Genomic DNA, 21,088 nt, shown 5'->3' with positions numbered 1-21,088 from the left:
CACTCAGTAAGGAGACATTTATTCCATTATTTCTGTTTTCAAATTTTTGGTACAAAGTTTATTTTCAGAAGTTCCCACATGATCCTTTCTTCTACCAGCGTCTTTTAGGACTTTTTTATCTCTGATTTATTTTCTTTATCTGTTGAAGCAAAAGCAGTAATTGCTACAGAAAGCAATAATGGCAATATTACAAATATTTTACAGCAGCATCTATTTGTCTCTTTGCCTCAAAAAAATAACAAAAATAAATCCGAAGACAAGATCCATACTGCCACAAAGGCTTAGGTTTGTAATATCCAGAAGTATGCTGCGTTCCCATATATGAGTTGTACAAATCCAGCACAACTTCCCAAGTTTGTGCAGAGCCTGATAAATAGACACAGAAATATCAGTTACGTTATACTGTTTCTAAGAACTTTTACTCTGTAAAATGTTTGGTCACTCAAAGCTATAAGCTTAATCACATATCAAAGAACACAGGCAATAAAGCCCATCTTACCAGAACATATAGTATTAGGCCAAACAAAATATAAGAGGACAAAAATCTAGTGGTCACTGAAGCCTCTTCAAAAAAAGTCTAAAACAGAATGTTTCCATCATGTATCATAATAAAAATGTACTGTATTAAAATTTGATTTTTTTAAAATTTTTTTACAAGCTGTCTTTTAATCAGTCTTCTATTTACAGTGCAGAACTTCTGCCAACTGCAGTAGTTTAACTTTGGCACAACACTAAGTTCCAATCCTTTTCAGTATTCAAGTCCTGTGTGTGTCCAAAAATTTTCTTGGTTTCAGGAAAGATTAGGCCCATTCACAGTTAACCAGTAATCTTGAACTTTTTCAAGAATTGCTTCCCCTTCACCACATTGGGCAGCTACAAAGGAAAGACACTGTAAGCTATTGCATCATTCAAAAGAAATTCTTCATTCTAAACAGTGACAGTATTGTTGCTTCCTTTAACGTCACATACACCAGACAGATCACACAGACGGCTACATACTGGACACCTCCTAAAAACCTTGCTGGTCGTTAGTGAATCATCTTCCTCATACTTCAAATACATAACAATGCATTAACTTAATTTCATTTCACATGTCAAACAGGACATTTAAATATATTGCAATATATTCTAGAAAATTGCAAAGCGCCATCATTTCTGTAAACGAGATCGACACCTGTTAACTCTCCTGTGCACATGAAGAGCAGTACCTAGTGCCACATGTTTATACAATATAAAGCCTTCCCAGGTAGGGCAACTCACTTTAGTGCATTTCTGTACAGACTGTAAGCATACATGCAGATAGCCAACTATGCAAAATTGGAAACACTTTTGTAAGCTGGAACTGGAGGCGGGGGGAACATTTTGAAATCATAATGGAGCTCTTGTGGTTGATCGTTTCATATCACAGATAAAGATGTGAATCTTCTGTCATTCTAGCAGATTCTTTAGAGAAAGTTTCATGACAGGTATCTAGTATTGAATAAGCGTAAGGAAATATTTTCATAAACTGGGACACAAATATTATGTGTCTTAACACATTCCAAGTTATGCACATCCAATGTTCATATAGTAACTCTATCTCTAAACTACTTGAGAAACCCCGAATCACTTTTATGCCACAGTATTATAACGAAGGATCAGTTACTCTTATCCGCCACTGCAATGCTACCTGCTCTAGAATAAAAGAAAAAGAAAAAAAGCAAAAAACAGAACAAAAGGCCTCACACTTCCCCACAAGCGTCAAGCTGGAAGCAGAGGGAAGTACCATTGCTAACCACAACACAAAGATCGGTGCTGCAATCCAGCCAGCACGCTCCCAGGTGAAGATCCATTTCACCGAATTGCAGATATCTGTAGTGTCAGCCTCTGCCTGCACGCCGTGTCGAACAGTCAGTGGAGCTTAGGGTGCAGTCTGACCAGCTCCAGGCATGTGGCATGAGCAGGCCTGGCTTAGTTAGGTATACTGAGTAGCTATGGTGTCTGGCTCAAATGCAGACATCAACATGCAATCAGACAAATCCCACCTTAATTCATGAAAAGTGCTACGGGATCCTCAGTTACCACTCTAGATTTTACAGTGTTGTATAAGTCATTTTTACAATGACTATCCACCGAAAAGATGCAGATGCTCTTCAATGCAGAAGGAGAAAAAACCCCAAGAGCTCCAAGCATTAAACTTGAAAATATTGGCTGTAAAGCCACCTGTGCTTCAAAATCTCCCTTTTTAAAAGCATGAAAACTATACAGAAATTTGAGCTATTGAACATGTATAAATAGCTATTGAGGGGATTTTTCACCTTCTGCTACAACTTTCATTTTAAAATCTTTTCCTACAGATTTTTAATACATCACCAAACCTCAAGTAACTTGACCCCGGAAGTTTATGTCACACTACGTGGTAAATCCACTTATCCTAAAATATCACAAGCTTGAGGGAGAATACAGGTGTAACCCAGCACTGTTCAGCGTAGGGAACCGAGCCCTCTACTAGCCCTTCCCATCTCTAATTTGCATGATCACCCTAGGCATTATGAACAACTCTCAACAGTTTTACTGCTCTCCAATCATTGAAACCATCTTCTCATTACTACTGAATGTAGGCAAAATTAATTTCCAAGAAAAAATAAATTAAATCAAAGAGAGTAGCTATATTTCATTGCACTCTACTTTTGTGCATTCAGGTTAGGGCAGGGATATTTAATATTACAGAAGCTTAAAGTTTATCTTCTCTCCTTGGGAGATATGAATATAGACAGATACAGGACTCAGGTGGAGGATGCAAATTGATACCATCATATTTACAGAAGCAAATACTGACATCCAGCCTGAATACACAGTACTCCATTAAGTGCAAAAGGGAAAATGCTCCCCACCTTAAATTACAGCTTGGTTACTCAGCAGCCAGAGACTAGTTGTCAGAGTTACTGCTGTGCTCTCATTTCAGAGGAAAATGGAGGAGGAAGAGAGTGTTTGCATCTTTGGGCTTTCTGGCCTACGGGGACTGCGTAAGGCCATGAATCACTTTGTATGGGCTCCAGAAATGCTTTCTCTACACTGTAGAGGAGAAAGAAGTGCATTTGCCTGCCTCAAGAGTTTCTTGGCGAGCAGGAAAAAAACAGGCTTTTGCCCAAAGTCAGTAAATCACGCATTAGAAAAATTATTTCGTGTCATGTGTGGACATTGTGTGATTTTCCTTCCCAATAATCAAAGTTACAGCCAGACACCATACTGCACAAAATATAATGAAAAAGCAGCTTTTAAAATGGTACTGGGCAAGTTTAAAAAGCGAATGGCCTCATTTGCTATACTGTATTAAGAGATAATCCACTAAATTCTAATCATGAGGTACTAGGTATCTTTCCTCTCCTTTGCTTTCAAACCAGAGCAGAGATTTCTATGTGCTAAAAATGAGTGACTGCAAATGAGCGATTGCAACACTTTACTCGTTCTGTCAGAACAGCAAAACTTTGTTTGCTTATCAATTTCTAGGTGAGTGAGTTCTGCAGGGGAAGCAAAAGTCAGAACCTTCAAGCTTCTGCATTTTCCCTTCTTTCCACTTCTTACAAGCCAGCACTCTGTTAGTTCAATTCATCCTCCAGGGAGGAATAAGTCTGACTTTCTTTTCACAACAAACGCTAACCTTAGGTCATTGAGAGGCTGATACTGGGAAGACAGCACTGTTTAAGATGGAACTTGCTCCTTCACTGTACCCAGAAGCAAGAGAAAAACACGCCATGAAGCAGCACAGTACAGTGATGGTGGATGCCTCACCCGGTTGTGACGATGCTTGCTTTCTTTTAGCCCTTCTCCCTCTCCATTCTGGCACAGGATTATCATTATTCTCTCTTCAGCTGAATTCCAGGGACAGCAGTAACTAGCATCATCAGACCAGGTACTCCTGGCAGAAATGGGAGACGAAGGGGAAAGCTCTACCTTAGCTCTGAAGGAACTGATGCTCACAGCTGAATTCTGAAACAGCGCTCCCAATGAAGACTGAGACACCAGCCACCCAGAGGTAAGATCTGAGCAAGATCAAAGAGTTTCTTCATCTCTGTCAGTGACAGTCACTGAAGCCTGGCTCACAACTAGTTCAAACCCAAGAGGTGAAGCTCCACAAGAAAACATATCACAGGCTCATCTATACACAGTTCTTTCCTGCGCAGGGAAATCAACAAAATCCCACAGGAACACTCACCCCAGGGTAGACGTACTTTCTTGATCCTTCCCTCCCCACTGCCAACATAGCTCAGTTCAAGTAGCTTCCAAAACACCATGCAGGTGTGCGTAAGCTACAAGAGGGAGCCAGGCTGCAGGGGTGCACTGTTCATAAGCACAGTGATGCTCGCATTCATCATAAATTAAGACCCTGGCTGATGTGCTTAATTCGTGTATGTGACTGGTAGAACCAGAAGGCACCATATCCTCTCCACCACCAGGTGATTTCTGTTTCTCTCGGGTCACTCTATAGTGTCCTTGGGCACCACGGCAAGGAGCACAGCAGCCTAAGGTTGGCTGAGATGAATCTGGGCTTAACCACTGTTACCAGCAGCTTTGAGTTCCCACCAGCCACGACCACAATTCACAGATAAAATAGACCAGCATGCTGACAGCTCCTTCCAATGCTTCTCCTGTCAAGTCTCGATGCGGGAGGCCTCTGGAAGGAGTATCCCTCTCTCCCAGTATGCAGTGCAAACATACACATGCTGTAAACATGAAATAAACTGGTAATTAATGGACTCTGTTTGTTCAAACAGAAATAACAGACAGATTATGAGCAATAACAAATGCATACAACTGCTGTCTTCAGGCTGAACCCACCCAGATTTTTCTCATCCTTGGCACAACTGAAAGATTTAAAATGTGCATGTAGCCCAAAGGAAATGTGGGTACTCTGCATCTCTCATTAGTTGACCCACAGCACATGGTTTAATTTAAATTTTATATTCTGCAAAAATACAATGTTCCTCAGTGGGCTGTAAATACTATTATAACCAGTGGAATACATGGAACTGTAATATTTATGACAACTGAAAATCTGGCCCAGTATACACCAGCCACCGTCTCTGACCATTTCACTGAAGAGAAGACATGCAATCCAACTATATTTAGTCTGATAAACAATGTATTTCCTCTTCCTCTGTTTTTCAGACCAGATGTGCTAAGGCCTACCATTGTAGCTGGGAGTTATTTAACAAAACACTGCCAAAATGGAAAATTTCCCATTTTAATCACATAATTAACTTTGATCTTTATTTTTCCCATCTTTTAAAGAAGGTTGGATTTAATGCTAACCTAAGTGCAGTCTCTGCTGAGAAAAAATTGAGATGCTTATTTGGACAGATTGCTTGGGTTTTTTGTTTTTTTAAAGACAATTAATTCTGGGTCAACTTTAAGGATTAAGGCAACTCCCGATTATGCTTGCTAGAGGCATATTCCCAAGGATTTTAAGGATTTGCTTTAATATTTTTGGAAACTTAAAAATAGCATCTCTTTCCCTACCAGCTTTGTCCCTTCCCACTCAGCAAGCACTGAATTTTGACCCTGTATTTCCAGTGGAGCTTGATGCTAACACGAGTCTTTCTTGTATCTGCTGACATTTACAACTGCCTCATCCATACCATTACCAGCCAAACAAGAATACCCGCCAATGCACACGCAGCAGTCAATGCTGAAAAGGTCAGATCCTGATCTCTCTTACACCATCTCATATCCAGAGTCATAAGCACTCCAATGAAATATGCTGACAACACATTTTTGCTTCTCTCCTACCCTGAAGTTAAACCGAGCTGTCTAGCCCCCTCTAGCATCACTGGCTGCTTTGAACCTCACCAATTTGAGTCTTGGAAGCCAGGGAATAGTTTCATAATCAAATTTGTGTCACATACCAAAAGCCATTGCCTTTTTCTTTCCAGCAATCTCATAGTCAGAAGAACTCACTCTGGTAAATGGCTTTCATACAGAACATCCTCCTGCAACTCAGGCTCCTGTTCAGTCTGCGAGCAGAAGGGCAGCTACAAGCGTCCAAAGAGGAAGGTGAGTCCAGGAGGTTATTTTTTTTTGTCAGACATTATTCCCTTTCTTGCTTTGGCCTGGGTTTCACCCACAATCAGGTATGAATACCAGATCTAAAATGGACTCCTCTGCTTCCGAAGATCATGACTAAAAGGACTTTCTTGGTCTTTTGACAGTTATCAGAGTGAAGAAGAAAGCGTAATTCTAGATAGGTCCTTAGAGATGCGGAAACATTAGGACACATTTCCTCTAATCTGTCTCTCCTTGGTCATCAGATGCAGCAGCTTACCGAGAAGATGTTGACAGATGTGCAAAAGGAGATTGCTAGTATCCTTTCCGTTAGTACCAATGTAAAAACAGACAATACTGGTGACAGCAGCACCAATTCATCATCATCTTTTGACATCTAAATATAAAGTAACTTAGCTCTAAAAAATGCAGACTGACAGTAGCAAGAACAGTAGCAAAGTACTCTTCCTGAGAGTACCAGTTCTCTAGGATGCCAAGCATTTGCCTAAACTAACTTCTGTGAATTTGGTCCATTGCTTTTAAGTTGCTAATTCAAACTCTACTATGACTTCAACGTTAAGACTAAATGGCTTTTCTTTTTTTCCCTCCTGTTTTAAAGACACTTACTCAAAATGCGGATGTTTCACATCAAAATAAATTACTTCTGGAGTTCAGTTCAAGTAGATCAATCTACCTCTAAAAATAAGCATGTTCACCCAGCAGCCCTAAGAACAATCAGCACAGTGGTGAGCTCAACCCATTGAGATGAATTTAGGTTAAACTTGCATGCAAATCATTCAACTGGGCTATCGCTGAAGAACAATTACACACTAGGTGTTTATCATTCCTAAGCATCTAAAAGCCATATAACTTCATTTTAAGAATTAAACGTCATGTCATTGCCACAACTTACTTGAAAACCTTTCTTAGTAGCACCTGAAGACGCTTTTCATCTCTGCATCTCTGTATTTTTACAAACCCCCAAGCAACTCTGAAAAAAGTTTCCGCCTCACGTTTACCTTAAAATTCAGTGTAAGATTTCAAGAAATTACTCTTTTTAGCTAGAAATAAACATACTCTTCTTACCATTTCCAACAAAGGAAAGAACGCACAAGCTAAAAACAAATGTTACTATATACTGCATCAAGTCTGTCAGGCATTTAAATTAAATTGATGTAGGATACACTGATTAAACATAATGAAAAGCATCTTCTAGCATCAGACTCATTCAGTTAGCTCGTACTTATCAACAAGGAACATTTCAGCACAAGTTCTGTAAACCCAAAACACTCTGAAGATATGCAAAAGGTGCCAATATCACCTCATTTTCTTAAACCAAACAATCCTCACCCCTAGGTTCATTGATTCCTTTGTCACACTTTTCCCCTTCTCTTTTGAACTCTTTTCTTAAAAAATAAACCCAGGCCTTGAAACCTTTCAGGTGAAGTGATGTTTGCGAAAAAGACATCTTAGGTTTTTGTATTTTCCTCCTTCACGAGCAGGCAATGTTCTCCTACATCAACGAAAAAATGTGTCTGTGTTTTTTTGGAATTAAACAACATAAGGCAATTAAATATTGAGAAGCAGTCACGTGAATGATGAACATGAACCTTCCCATCAGTAATGTGGAAGAGGAGGATCTGAACTGGATCTGATTTATAACCCCATGGCCTAGGCTAGGCCTAAGGATGTCCACCTCTTGTAGTAAGGAAGCAAACAATTGTTGCCTGCACAGGTAGCATCTTGCCTATGTTCTTTTATGTGGAAGAAAGATGCTAAGCAGGTGCTTGCTGAACTGAAGGCCATGAAAAACCATGTGGCTCTTCACCATAACATCAAACCTAATTCATAGGTTTTTGGCCCCCAAATCCCAAATTGCACATCAATCTGATTTTGAAAGTTTACGCTTAACATGTCGGGGGGGTTCCCAAGTATCACTATCATCCGTTTCTTCCTCATCTTCTTGATCTTCCAGCATTTCATCTTCCTCCTCGTTCTCATCAAACAGCTCTATTCCAAGTTCTAATCTTCTTTGCCTTTCTGCAAACCACTCTCTGACCTGCTCATATCCCATGTGAGATTTGGCTACCAGTTCATCAAGGTCTTGCTCATTAAGGAATTTGTGCTTCATATAGTAGTCCTTCAGGATTGCTGTTCCAGTTTTGAATTTTATGACAGAGACACCTCTATCCCAGCAATTTAACCTCTTGCTCCCCCGAGGCCTCCCTCGAGGCCTCCCTCTCCCTCTCCCTTTTGGTCTTCCTCTCCCTCTCTTCCTTGTAAAGCCTTGGCCGTTCAGACTGTTTGCATTGGCGCTCTGGTAATAATAATACCACTTCAATCCACCATTTTTCCAGGCATAGCGAGTATCTCCAAACCAGCTCACAATCTCAGACCTTGGGAGCCCAGTTTCTTCTGCCAGCTTGTTGTATTCTTGTGGAGATGGCCACTGAGTACGGACAAAGGAACTTTTGAGCATGTGCAACTGCTCTGGTGATTTTTTGCCTATTTTGCTTGAAGTGGAACACCCTGATTTTGCTCCTGCTGCTCCATCTCCCACAGATGTTTCTCCAGCCTCTTCTTTTGAGCTGCCAGCATTGCCCTCATTCAAGTCAGCTCCCTCTTCCTTCAAGACATTTGATTTCCTTCTTTCTGTAAACCAGGCATCAATCTCTCTCCTGGTCAGTTTTGTTTGGGCTCTCAACCTATTCATCTCCTCATCAGTAAGGACAGGGTTATTAAGAAAACTTGCTTGAAGGACTTGCAGCTGTTCAGCAGTCTTCTCTTTGAATTTCTGTGGGGTGAAATCAGGAAAAGTGCTCCACGATGACTTGCTCTGTGGAGTGACTCCCGTTGGGGATTCATTCATTTCATCACTTGAATCAATAACAATAGTGGCACATGAATCGCTGTTGAGATGAATCCCATGATTATTCTTTGAGTTTCTCTGATTGTAGCGTGTGTCACTGAACCACTTTTTGATCTCTCCTTTAGTCAGGCCCGTTATTTTCATAAGCCTAACAATTTCTGAATCTTGAGGAAACTGATTTTTAAGGTAGCTGACTTTCAACTCTGCCAGCTGTTCCTTCGTTTTTTTTGCCCGGATGCCGAAGGAGTCAGGATTGATCAGCGCAGATTCATTTTTGATAGGCTGAGGGGCTGGAACTGCAGCTACTTGTTTGGTTTCTGCAATGGGCTGAGCAGTGTGAATCTGACTCTTCTGTAACTGTGTTTGGTTTGGGACTCCTGCTACAGTCAAAGCTATTGGGGCTGTTACTGGTAACGTATTTGCACCTGCAACTTGAGTGAGAACAAGTCCTGGCTGACCAACTATTTGGCATGTCTGTAAAATTGAAGGTAAACCATTGCTAGCGGCGGAAATGTGCGCTGGAATAACTGTAATTGTCTGTGGCACAGTATGCACTGTGCCATTAAATTGTTTCCTCCTCGCTTCCTCCACTTCCTCCGGCGTCCAGCTCACACCGTGTTTCAGACGCTGAGCAGAAAACCATATTTTAATCTGTTCCTCTGTGTACTTAGCTTGAGTGGAAAGAACAGTGATTTCTGACATGGTTGGATATGGGAATTTGTTGTAGGTGTTAAGCAAAAGAGGATTGTTATCCAAAGCAGTATTATAGGCTGGAATGCTATTTACAGGTATTAGGACTTTTGGAAGCAGGTTTGAGTTCTGTGGAGCTGTAACAGCTGTTATAACCTGTGCCACCCCGGGCTGAAGCACAGGTGCTGCAGTCACTACCGCACTAGCCACATCTGCTGCACTGCAAACCACGGAATGGCTCGCTTTTGACTCAGAAACTGCTGGTGGTGGGTTTTCTACTGCTTCTTCAGAGTTTGGCTCGTTTTCAGTTCCCTTTTCTTCACCAGACATGTCATCAACTACATTGTGGAAAACTGCAATACGTTTAGTCTCAGTTTTGTTTTTCATCATTTTCATAATAGGAGTTTTGCTAATTGAGATCCCTGATGAGGGGACCTCAGAAGAGTCAGCCTGTTCAGCGTTTTCTTCTCTAACAAAACTCCCATCAAACGTGAGATCATTTACTGTTTGTTCGAAGATTGTCTGATTGTTACGTTTCACCATGGTCAATTTAAAATTCTCCTCTCCAGGGTGGTACTTCAAATTATGTTCTGAGAGCGCATCGTATCTTTTGGTAAGGAAATTGCATTCTACACAAACATAGGATGAATTTAACACTACGTTGGGATGTTCTGAATCCACATGAAAAGTAAACATATTGAGATCTGGAGTTTGAAAAGTACAGTATTTACATTCATAACCGCCTTCTACTTTATTTGTATTTTTTTGATTGTCTGAATCCACATATTCATGAACATCCTCATCACTTGTTACGCTCTCTGCTGCAGGGTTATCTGCTGGCGCGACTGCAGGTGGTCCTTCTTCCAAGTCTGATACCATTTCTAGATCTGGATCCTGCTCGTTAGCTAAGACCATGCACGGTGTTGTTGATTTTCGTTTACTTGCCATGCCTGTTACGTGAAAATGATACTGACTGGTCAGATACAGACTTAGCTTCAAGCCCTTCTTGATTAATAATAATGGCTTTCAGTACTTCAAGTCAGTTCTTGTAAAGTCTCAACATTTATCCCATTAGCAGCTTTTCTTTTGTAGTGCAATCAGATTAAAAATAGATAGTTGAGGATGAGATGTTGAGATACACTGTTTTAAAGTCCACATCCACCACCTGTAGCAAAGAAGAGAGAGCTGAATTAGTTCAATTTCAAGAGTAACTTCCATTCTGCTACATATTATGGCTTAAGGTGAGTCAGTTCTTATGGGTTGTCTGCCACCGTTCGTCCCCTGAAACCAGCAGACCCGTTCCAAGATGAGATACTCAAAGCTAAGTTAAGAAAGGCAAAATCCAATCCACTTATTACAACCTGAAATTTGTTTTTAGTTCACCTCAATGCAGTAGAAGGCATAAAACACAGAACGGTGTAAAACAGGCAACATTCTGGCTGTTTCCCTTTCTTCAGAAGCCTTTTTCTTGACACAATGCTGAGGTCAGTTGTCCTACATAATTTTTGCAGTCTTGCCTTTGGACTGCTTCGTGTAAGCTACCACAGCTTCTCTCAACTGCCCTGTGAGCTCACATCCTTCCTACCACAAAGTCAACTCCAGTATGACATCTCCACTACTGACACTGTCTTGCCTGTCATGTCAGAGGTTGTGAAGGGTCTCAGAAAAGGCAGGTTTAGAGTGTTTTTCTACTGCATTATACGCACAAGCATGATTACGGGCAAGGCCTTTCTCCCAAGTCTGAAAACAGGCAAAACAATGCCTTTTTAAGGCACTTTGACAGACAAAAGATGACTATCCTTTCTTCCTAACTCCCCAAATGTCATTCTCCACTTGAAGACCAATCCCAAACCAATAAAAGCTGATTGCTAGCACATGGCAATTAACTAAAATCTGTTTTCATGCTTCTATGCATTAACTGGGGCATGATTGATTGTGTGATCTGTACCAGAAAGAAAACACATTAAAGACTGATATACCAAGCAGAAGCCAAACAAAATTATGTATTCTCTGCTTAGAACTCCTTGTCCATTTCTAAGAAAAACTAAAGTACCACCAAATAAAGTGAGGCCTACAGAAATTCAGAGAATAAATATAATCTTAAATAGCATAGACTGGAGTGAATTTTGTCCCACAGGGACCACAACTAGTCTGTTGGAAATGATACACAAACTTCTGCAGAACGTTATAAACTCTGTAATAGTTTTCTTCCTGAAATAAAACCAGACACTAATTTCTCATACCAGAAATCCCATAGGTAAACGAATTTTTAGACAGTGGAACATCATCTGCTTCCCAAAGTGGGGGCATACTCAAGTTCAAAGGGAATACTCAGTAGCTGTTTCAAAAGGTTAGAACGGGAACAGCATGTAACAGGTTAAAAACAGAAGGACAGCTTTGTTCATGACAAAGTCTTAAAGGAAAAAGAACAGTGTAAAAGGAACAAAGGCAGTTACAAGAAATGGGAACGGGAAAATAAATGCTATTTTTCATGGTACGATAAGATGATTCTTTTTTTTGTTATGGGAGGGCAGAAGCTGTGGATAGGAGTAATTCTTAGCTTCATATTTTTTCTTTAGGTAGAAGACTGAAGTGTTCATCCATAGCTGCTACTCCATAAGCTCTGTTTCTGAAACTGTGTGCCTCACCTCACTTTCCATAAAAATCCTACTCAAATGTTTTTTTTAAATTTAATTTAAAAATTAATTAATAAATTAATAAATAAATAAAATAATAAAAAATTATTTAAAAAATTTAAAAATTAATTTAAAATGTTTTTAACAGTCACCGTCTGCAGTACTTCTGTTCCTACATCCAAAGTGCGCAGCCTGACATGATAGGCTTTTTATGCCAAGGATATGGTTACATGGCATTAAGGACACTGACAATGCTCCATAACTCTTGGGTAATCATCATTCCAGGATGACAATTACTTAATAGTACTGGACTTGAAAAATACCCTTCTTCCACAAGTTAATGCTGGCAGTCTGTAAAACTGCACAGAAGCGTAGAAGATACTTATTTTAATGTATATACAAAGTATGTATTGCAGGCCATTGTCTTTGCAGCGAAAGAACGATGAAGCAAAGCTAAATGGATCCATTTGTCTCTGTGTCCTGAGGGACAAGAGGTAGAGCGTTATTAACTGCTGCTTCTCTGTGGGGCTGGAGGGCTCTTGACAAAAGACAGACAACTGCCAAGACTCAGCGTTGAGCAATGCTCTTGGGGAAGAGCTGGGTGGTATTACCTAATCTTTCTGCAATCCTGAGTAAAATTTCAGAAATGCTAGAAATGCCCCTTTTCAAAAGCTACTTAACAGCCAGTTCTGCTGACTGAAATTGCAGTTTGAGAAGTGGCTGTGATACTCTTCAGTGCCTCATTCCTAGCGCTGCACATAGGATCTATACGCAGGGCAGCCTGAGGGAGTTTAAGGTCTTGCTGAAGGTCCAGTTGTGGGATGGCACAGAGTGCAAGTGAAAGCAACATTTGACCTCACATGCACTACTGAAGCATGCTGGAGGTAAGGAATAAAATGTGAAACCCGTCTAACAAATCAGTTAAGTGTTTTTCTCCAGTCCCCTCATTTATCCAATCGCATTTATGGTGCTTGCAAGCCACATCAACTTGCAACTGCAACACCTGCAGCCCTTTAACTAATCTCTGTACCACACCTGTTTGCAGAGGTTCAGTCTCCCTTAGGGTACACAGGCAGATTATCCTACTCCTCCACTGATTACCAATGGAGCAACATGTTTCTTTGATGAAAGCAGGTCCCAGAAAAAGAAAGATGCATCTACACTCTTCCGACTACGCTGCATATGATTATTTCTTTTTTTTTAAAGGATGCTGTAATTTCAAAACCCTGTTCAATTTAGGGCCATGAAGAACTACGACAGTATTCAATAAAATCTCAATAAAGCATGTTGCTTGCAATCTTCCCAGCCTTCTTTTCTCTACAGACTTTACAGAAACCTCCATTCCCTTCTCCCTGGTGCTAACGGGATTATTCCATCTGTAGCGCCCTGCTTGACATGTTCTCTCAGTTTACAAGGCTATTATGAAAACTCACACTCAATTTATCAAACCAATTATGCATCATTCTTGTACTTTGGTTCCTCTAAAACACTCTCCTATACTGTTTACAGTAATGCCATGTGGGACCTCACCATGCATCTTGACTTCAATAAGGTTTGCAACGTCCCATCCCAGCAGGCCAGTAACACCAGCAAAAAAGAAAATCAGATTGGCTTGACATAATCTGGTTTTGACAAATCCACCTCTTTAACAATCTTGTTACAATCCTCTAGGTTCTTACAGACTGTTCTTTAGTAAACTCTGTATCATCCTGTGAACGAAGATCCCGTTAACCGATCTGCGATCCCCTATGTGTTCTCCTCCTCTGCTCATGCCTCTCCCTCACTTAAGACTAGGTAGTATGTTTGCCTGTCTCAAGTCCGCTGAGACCTCCCCCCATCCTCCATGAACTCCTGAAGGTCATCACTGATGGTTCAGAGATTGCTTTGGCTTGTCCCTTACATACTTTATGGTCAAAGACATGACTTAATATTGTGTAAGATTATTTTTAATTTTTTTTTAATTTTTATCTGGACTGTATTTTTATCCCTCAGTGTTAATATTGACATTATATTCTACCATTTGGTTTATAATTAAATATTACAGGTGTTTGCTTTATGTCAAAAGCATCATTTTTCCATTAAAGAATCTGGAGGAAAATCTTCAATTAGTTGCACTCTTAATCACAGAATGACAGGATGGTTGGGGTTGGAAGGGACCTCTGGAGATCATCTAGTCCAGCCCACTGCTAAAGCAGGTTCTCCTAGAGCAGGTACTCTCTCAAGACATTCATCACTGCAATCCTCTTCTGTAATTTTACCTCAGATTCTCATACATTTGATATTCCTAGCAAAACCAGCCCATGAAACAGACTTTTTTATGTTCCTGGAAAAATTAAGTACAGGCATACTTTTTTGAAGATCCAGGGTCTTATACTTTACCTTTGAGCAATTAATTGCTCAGGACACTGCTCTTCAGAAACAGATCATAAACAGCTAATAATCTCAAGTCATTAATAATTATAATACGACAGATTTATTCCGGAGTGGAATACAACATTTGAAGTTGTCTCTATAGCAGATTTGGATAAAGACTTATATAAATATTTTCTAAATGCAGCCAGAAACTTCTGCCCTTCTGGTTATAGTTTGAGAAGGAAAAGACAAAAGGCTGACAGCAGAAGCCACACGTAAAAGAACCTGTTTCTAGGAGTAATTTTTTTACCCACCTTTTCCTTCCTTCCCCCAAACAGGAGTACCTCATGCAGCAAGAAAACAGATGCGTTTACAGAAAGTGTTCACTGCATGTTCAGGTTATATGCTTTATGCAAAGGCATTTCTCCCTGCTTACTGTTTGTACACTTCCATCCAGTGTACAAGTGAAGCGTGCCACCAAAAAATCCAAACCCATGTAATGTGATTTTAAGTACATGCACAAACTCAGGATGTCTCAGGAGAGATGAAGCAATAGAAACTGATTCTAACTTTTAAAATCACCTAGATTATGAATACCTCTCTCAACACAGGAAGCATTGTTTTGTCTTCTCCTTATAGAGTCTAATTAATCCTTGACAAGATGCAGTTGCTGATCCTTTGTTTAGCTTCCTTCTAACTCTCACCACTTATTCAGAGTAGACGTATCCATGTCAAAAACTGTTCTCTACAGAGCTCAGTATAGGCTAATCTGCTCTGATCTTTGCTGCCTGTCAGCTAGAAGGGTGAAGAACTTTGTTTCACAGCGCCATTTTCTTCAGTTGTTCATTATCTGCAAAGTTCGAAGGGCATTACTGCTTGTGAATCCAAAATAAAGCCAAACCTCTATCTAAACCCTGCAATATTCACATTTGATTCCCATTTTAAAATGAGGTCAGGTTCTAATTCAACATGGAAGCAAAACCTGTCAAACTGATTTCAGCAGGACTTCACATGTGCTACAAAGATAAGGGCATGCTTGGGGTCCTTGCCACATTACAGTCTGTAATGAAGGAGGCACGTACCAAAAGCTACTGTCCTGCCTGCCCACAGCCAGCTTCAGGGTATGCAACAGGCAGAGCCGGGCTGGAGCGCTGGGAAGCTGACAACAAAGCCCAGCAGAGGCTGGAAGGAGCCTGCCACAGAACACGCGGCCAGCCCTTCTCAGTTACCTCCTATCCCCGCTGGTTTTAGTGGGTAACAAGCAGGTTTCATCAAAGCAGACTTCAGAATTTCAGGGCCACCTCTGAAGTGACCACTAAATGACCTAATTACCTTTATTACAAAATATCCCCCGGGACCTCCCCAGTGAGAACCGTAATTTATGCCACTGCTTTTGACACACAAAGCCATAACCAGTTTTTATGTCTGATCATGTAAAAGCTACTGATCCAGTGTGACAAGTACTTAACAATCACAGGTGCACTGATAAAGCAGCGGCTTTCACATATATGGTGCACGTCCCTGCTCCTCAGTCACATAAGCATGTATTTTCCATGTCATCCAGTCACCTCGGCAGCAAAACCTCACACAGGCAGTTCTTTTTCTTTTTTTTTTGGACCCCTAAAGTGTTCAATTTTACTTGTGAGCACTCTACCTTAACACCTCTGCATGATTATTCTTGAGGGTGAGTATGAGGCTTACGTAAATGCTTATCATACCAAATAAAATGGCAGCAGAGTTAGGGATACTTTTTTTGCATAGTTACAGCTCAATTTTCTTTTGCTTGCTGTGCTATTACATAGAAAAAGAAAAGGAGGAAGAAACAAGTTATTGACACAGAAAGATTTTTAAAAGTAGTTGGGGTTGAACAACCATTTAATTCAACCCCCAAAATGCTTCATACTGGCTTTTAAAAAAATAGAACAGTAAAAGATTATTAATTTTTAAATTGTTTATCAAAAAAAATTCTCCTTAAAACATAAAAACAAAAGGTTTTATTCTCCTGGGATTTCCTTCTTTAAAATGGAGGAATCTGGCACAGATATGATTTCACAACATGTTCCTTTCAACTTGAATCTGCGTATTTTTTTTCCCCCCAATGAAAAATTTCTGAAGACCTTAGTTTTCCCAGGCCCCGACTAGTGCTGGAAGTACAAGACCTTCCTTTCACTTCCTGGAGTTCATGTCCCTAGACACCTTTCAGCTTCTTCAGAGACCAAAGCAGCAGTCCTACAGATGGTCTGCTAGATAGCCCGACTCATTCTCTAATCATCCCTCCTGCTATACAGGAACCCCCGCGCTTTTAAAGGTGACACAGCTGAGCACAGATTGTCTCCTTCTCTCCCCCTCCTCCACTGATTACAACTAACTGTACGCACCCTTGTCACACTGGAAACCAGACTTCAAATCGGCAGCTATCTGCTTTCATTAGTATTTGCCTGTCACCGTAGCAAAATGGTATCTTTTCAACAGCAATTAAGAGTATTGGGAGCATTCTACCCTTAAACAAGGGGGATAGGTCTCAGGGCTTACCAACTCCCAGTGCTTTTATACCTCCTGCTAGGTCAGCGGCATTTGCAGGAGCAGGAGAAGCAGCAGCATGCTTTAAGGACTACACAGATGCATGCCAATACAATAGCCTAGACAGATGGAGGAGGAGAATCCATTTAATACAGGTGGTTTAAAGCAGCCTCCAAGTGTGCATGACAGGCAAAAGCATGATCAAGAGCAGGTAACAAAAAATCCTACAAATTCTACCTTGGATACAAAAAACGTAGTGATACGTTATGACTCATAATTCTGCCAATTTTTTATTTTATTTATTTTTACAAGCAGAACGCATTTCTCAGACCTCAGGGCTAGATCCCTGGCAAATTTCAAGTTCCTACGTCAAATCCCTGAGGCACAGAACTGTTCAGAAAAAAAAAGATAATACAGCTTTTACACTGAGATTGCTTCTCTTGCTTTCCCTGCTTCCCTCCTCACTGTTAATTTTGCTCTTGAACCAGCTGAATGTTCCCCCAAAACCCAAAGAGAGAACAAAAGCAGCCTTCAGATAGAAATGATGTGTGAGAAATTCTCATTTCAACTATCACTAGAAACTGAAAACAAGGACTTACGATGGACTTGCCAGGTGACACTAATATACACTGCTACATGATCTGCATGTATATGCATACACCAGGATACAGATGGTAATTTAAGTAATTTGTAAAGGATCCCAAAATACTTGAAATAAATGTATAAATCCAGTACTTGTGTGGGCCAGTGTTTAAAAATGAGGATAAAGCAAGGACTTGGGAGGGTCACTTGAAAAGCAAAAAAAATTACAGTTCTACTGCATGAGCCTGGGTTATCGCATGTCATGATGAAGGTTTTAAGGCATATTATCAAGGCTGCAACTACTCTTTAGAGGCTCCTCTACCACTTAGGCCACCACTTAGGGCTTCTACTCTCATGTGCTTCCTCACAACTTCTTATGCATGCCCCAGACCCACCTGTTTCCCACACCATGCCCTCCTTAAAGCCTCCTCCAGCCTTTCAGGTCTGATACTACTTTGTGAGAAGGTCAAGGTGCACAGAGTGCATCAGAAGTCCTTTGTTTTCTGATAATGATTTGTTTCTCCACTTAGTAAGAATGGGACTTCAGAGCTGGTTTTTTAAAAGGGTTTCTTTAACGTGGCTCCAGAATGCTTCCAGTGTCACGTAACAGCTTTACAATTTAAGCTGAATCGCCTAAGTTAAGGACAGACAAAAGCAAGAACTCATCTAGTCCCTACTGACAGACTCATCCATATTGGAAAGATGCAGAAAAAACCCTGCGTCTATGCCTGCAAGCACAGCTGATCTTATAGAAGTTCTTCAGGACGTTATTTATTCTTTGACCTGATCCAACCAATGCTTGTCATGCAGCAGCACTTTCACAACACAAATACAACACTTCAGTTTCCCTCTCCATATCCAGGGTACTCAGTCACTGCTATTAAGTACAAGTATTCCCACTGCAACACTAATTACTGTCAGGACAAGGGCAAGACTGTCAAGCTAACTCAGGTTTACCTGCCACTCACTGCACACCAGCATGTTCTTGGTCTGCTACAGATGATCACCACTTTAGGGGCATGGTGACAGTAGAGTAACAGCATCTCAGCACTGGCAAGGAATTGTAACCAGCTGTCCGGAGAGGTTGTGGAATCTGCTAGGGACTTTTAAGGAATTTCCATTCTTGGAAGTTTTCAAAACTTGGTAAGACCCTGAACAAGCTTATCTATCTGCACAGTTATCTATCTGCACTATCTATCCACTTTTTGCTTTGAGCAAGAGGCTGGACTAGCTGATCTCGAAAAGTCCCTTCAACTCTTGATTTTTCTCCCCAGGATTTGGGGATTTTTCAGCTTATAACTAAAAGGAAGGAGGGTAGTCCAAGCTGTGTGCATAAACACTCTCTGCAGGTCTCAACTATCTAGTAAAACACCACTGTGTACCAAGCTAACCTTTGCAAAAAGCGAAGCATTTTTATTTGCAACAGCGACCTGACTCCACCCCCCTGCTGAGTACTGTACTGTACTCCTTAGACACTCCCGCTGATTTCTGTGGGAGATAATGTCTTATTCTGTGTGTGACAAAGACTGATCCCCCCTCTACCCCCCTGCCATCATGCATTCGCAGAATGGATAAACATTGTTTACTGCCAATCAGCCCAGAGACAAAAAAGGTATAACATAGGGGACCACAGAGCCTTCCAAGTATAACATGTGGAATAAAAAGCTGAATCTCGAAGTCCGGTCACCCACTGAAGTCAGAGAGATGACTGTGTACTCAAGTTACCGTAGAGTAATGAAGGGTCTGAAAGAGTCAGCAGACCAGAACAAGTATCCGAGCCCATGGCACCAGGGAGCAGAGGGCTTGCAGTGACCGTATTTAACATGTTCTGCGCCACAAGCACTACCGGACTAGAAGCCCAGCAGAAGCCCGATGCTGTCCCACACTGCTCCCAGCTCACCTAAATGAAGGCCTTCGATGCAGCAGCAAAGTAACCCAGCAAGAATCATCATCTTTCCGACTTGTTCCCAGGAGCTCCACTGTTATCCAGGCTGACACCCCAAACTTTTGACTGTGAACATCACCTCCATGACTGACTTTCGACCAGCCATGTGACCCCTCTCCTAACTGCCCTGCTCGAGAGGACAACCCCCAGTTCGGGAGCCACCAGCCAAGGACAGCTGGAGGCTGCACCTTCTGCCCTGTTCTGCAGGAGCTGCCTGTCATGTGAGCAACTCTTGCAGGAGAAACACAGCCCTCTGATGTTCAGGCCTGGCAGGGAAGTAAGAGAGAGGATTACTGAAAACAGACTACCCAGTTTCACTTTTTGTCTCTGGCATACTAGCATAATGGTGGAAAGTCAGCACAACAGGATTTAAGTGGAAAGCATGTAGTTAACTGAAACACTCTGCTTAAAATGAATAGGGGGGGCTGTGCTTAAAATTAAATTCATTAAAAAGAATCTGTGGGGCTGCTTTCTTCTTTTTTGCATTAAACACCTTCAAAAAATCAGATTAGTTCTGTTTTAAAATATATAGGTAGTTTGAAGCTGCATAAATATCCTAGGGTCAAAATCATACTCTTTCTGATTTAAGTGAGAATAAGCAGTAGAATTTTATTTAAAAATACTGTACCTGTTGATAAAAAGCACATTTAAGAAGCAACAAAGAAGCCCCCCCAGAAAATTACACAGCATAAAACAGGACAGCAGCAGAGCTGGGGGGCGGGGAAGGAAGACAAGAATCAATATTATGTTTAAACTGCCCATTATTGAGAGTAGGAAAAGCAAAGTTTTAGTCAGAAACACTTTGTTAATTTACATTAATATTCCAGGATCACACTGAACATCCTCTTATATGAGTAACACCTACCTAATTCACCAACATTAAACCAGTCATGCTCATTAAGAGTACCGATGACTGCCTGAAGTACTGTTCTGTAAACAGACAAGTTTTTATTAATGGAATTAAAGCACTGAAGAAAAAAAAAAAGAATATTAAACCAGACAGTTTTAGTTTGTATAATTATTTTTCTTTTTAGAAACAAGTGATCTTAGTTAACTAAGTTGGAAATTCTTAGTGAAAAGATGTAATTAGTGGCAGTCAATGACTAACCTTATAGACAGACATCCACTTTGTAGACAGCTGCACTGAGTGAAGATCCAAATTATATTCTGAATGACAGAAGTGTCCTGCCTCAAAGCTGAAAAAGCAGGACAGGTTGTTTTCTGTGTAATACCTCCAATTCAGGTTTGAGCATGAGGTCTGCCAGGGCTAAAAATCTTAACAGACATGGATATGTCATCACCAAAACAATAAACTGAACCTAGTAAGTATAAAAAAGTATCATATTTTGTCTCATAAATCCATAGGTTTTAAAAAAAAAAAAGCAGTCATGCTTGGATAAATGTATTATTAAGATATTGTACGTATTTACAGTAGTTTCATTACTAATACAGACATCTTTTGCCATTTAGGGG

The 21,088-nt window shown here is 40.7% G+C and overlaps 1 protein-coding gene across 9 annotated transcripts in view; it reads right to left on the bottom strand.

The window, feature by feature from the left end:
* The window catches only part of ZHX1 (zinc fingers and homeoboxes 1), a 29,212-nt gene continuing 8,124 nt past the window's right edge, over window positions 1–21,088 (bottom strand). For 5 of the 9 annotated variants that reach the window (XM_056330400.1, XM_056330403.1, XM_056330405.1 and 2 more), the window contains one exon: window positions 1–10,745. In XM_056330400.1, coding sequence (XP_056186375.1) covers window positions 7,904–10,528 — 2,625 coding nt within the window. In that variant the 5' untranslated portion in view covers window positions 10,529–10,745 and the 3' untranslated portion in view covers window positions 1–7,903. Of the gene's footprint in view, window positions 10,746–20,480; window positions 20,519–21,088 lie in introns of those variants that run through there. The other 4 variants (XR_008820591.1, XR_008820590.1, XR_008820592.1 and 1 more) reach the window with 4 other exon arrangements.

This window comes from Falco biarmicus, chromosome 3 (assembly GCF_023638135.1).
Source record: "Falco biarmicus isolate bFalBia1 chromosome 3, bFalBia1.pri, whole genome shotgun sequence".
NCBI classification, from domain to species: domain Eukaryota; kingdom Metazoa; phylum Chordata; class Aves; order Falconiformes; family Falconidae; genus Falco; species Falco biarmicus.
Note: the sequence above shows the minus strand (reverse complement) of the source record. Positions and strands in the feature narration are given on the sequence as shown.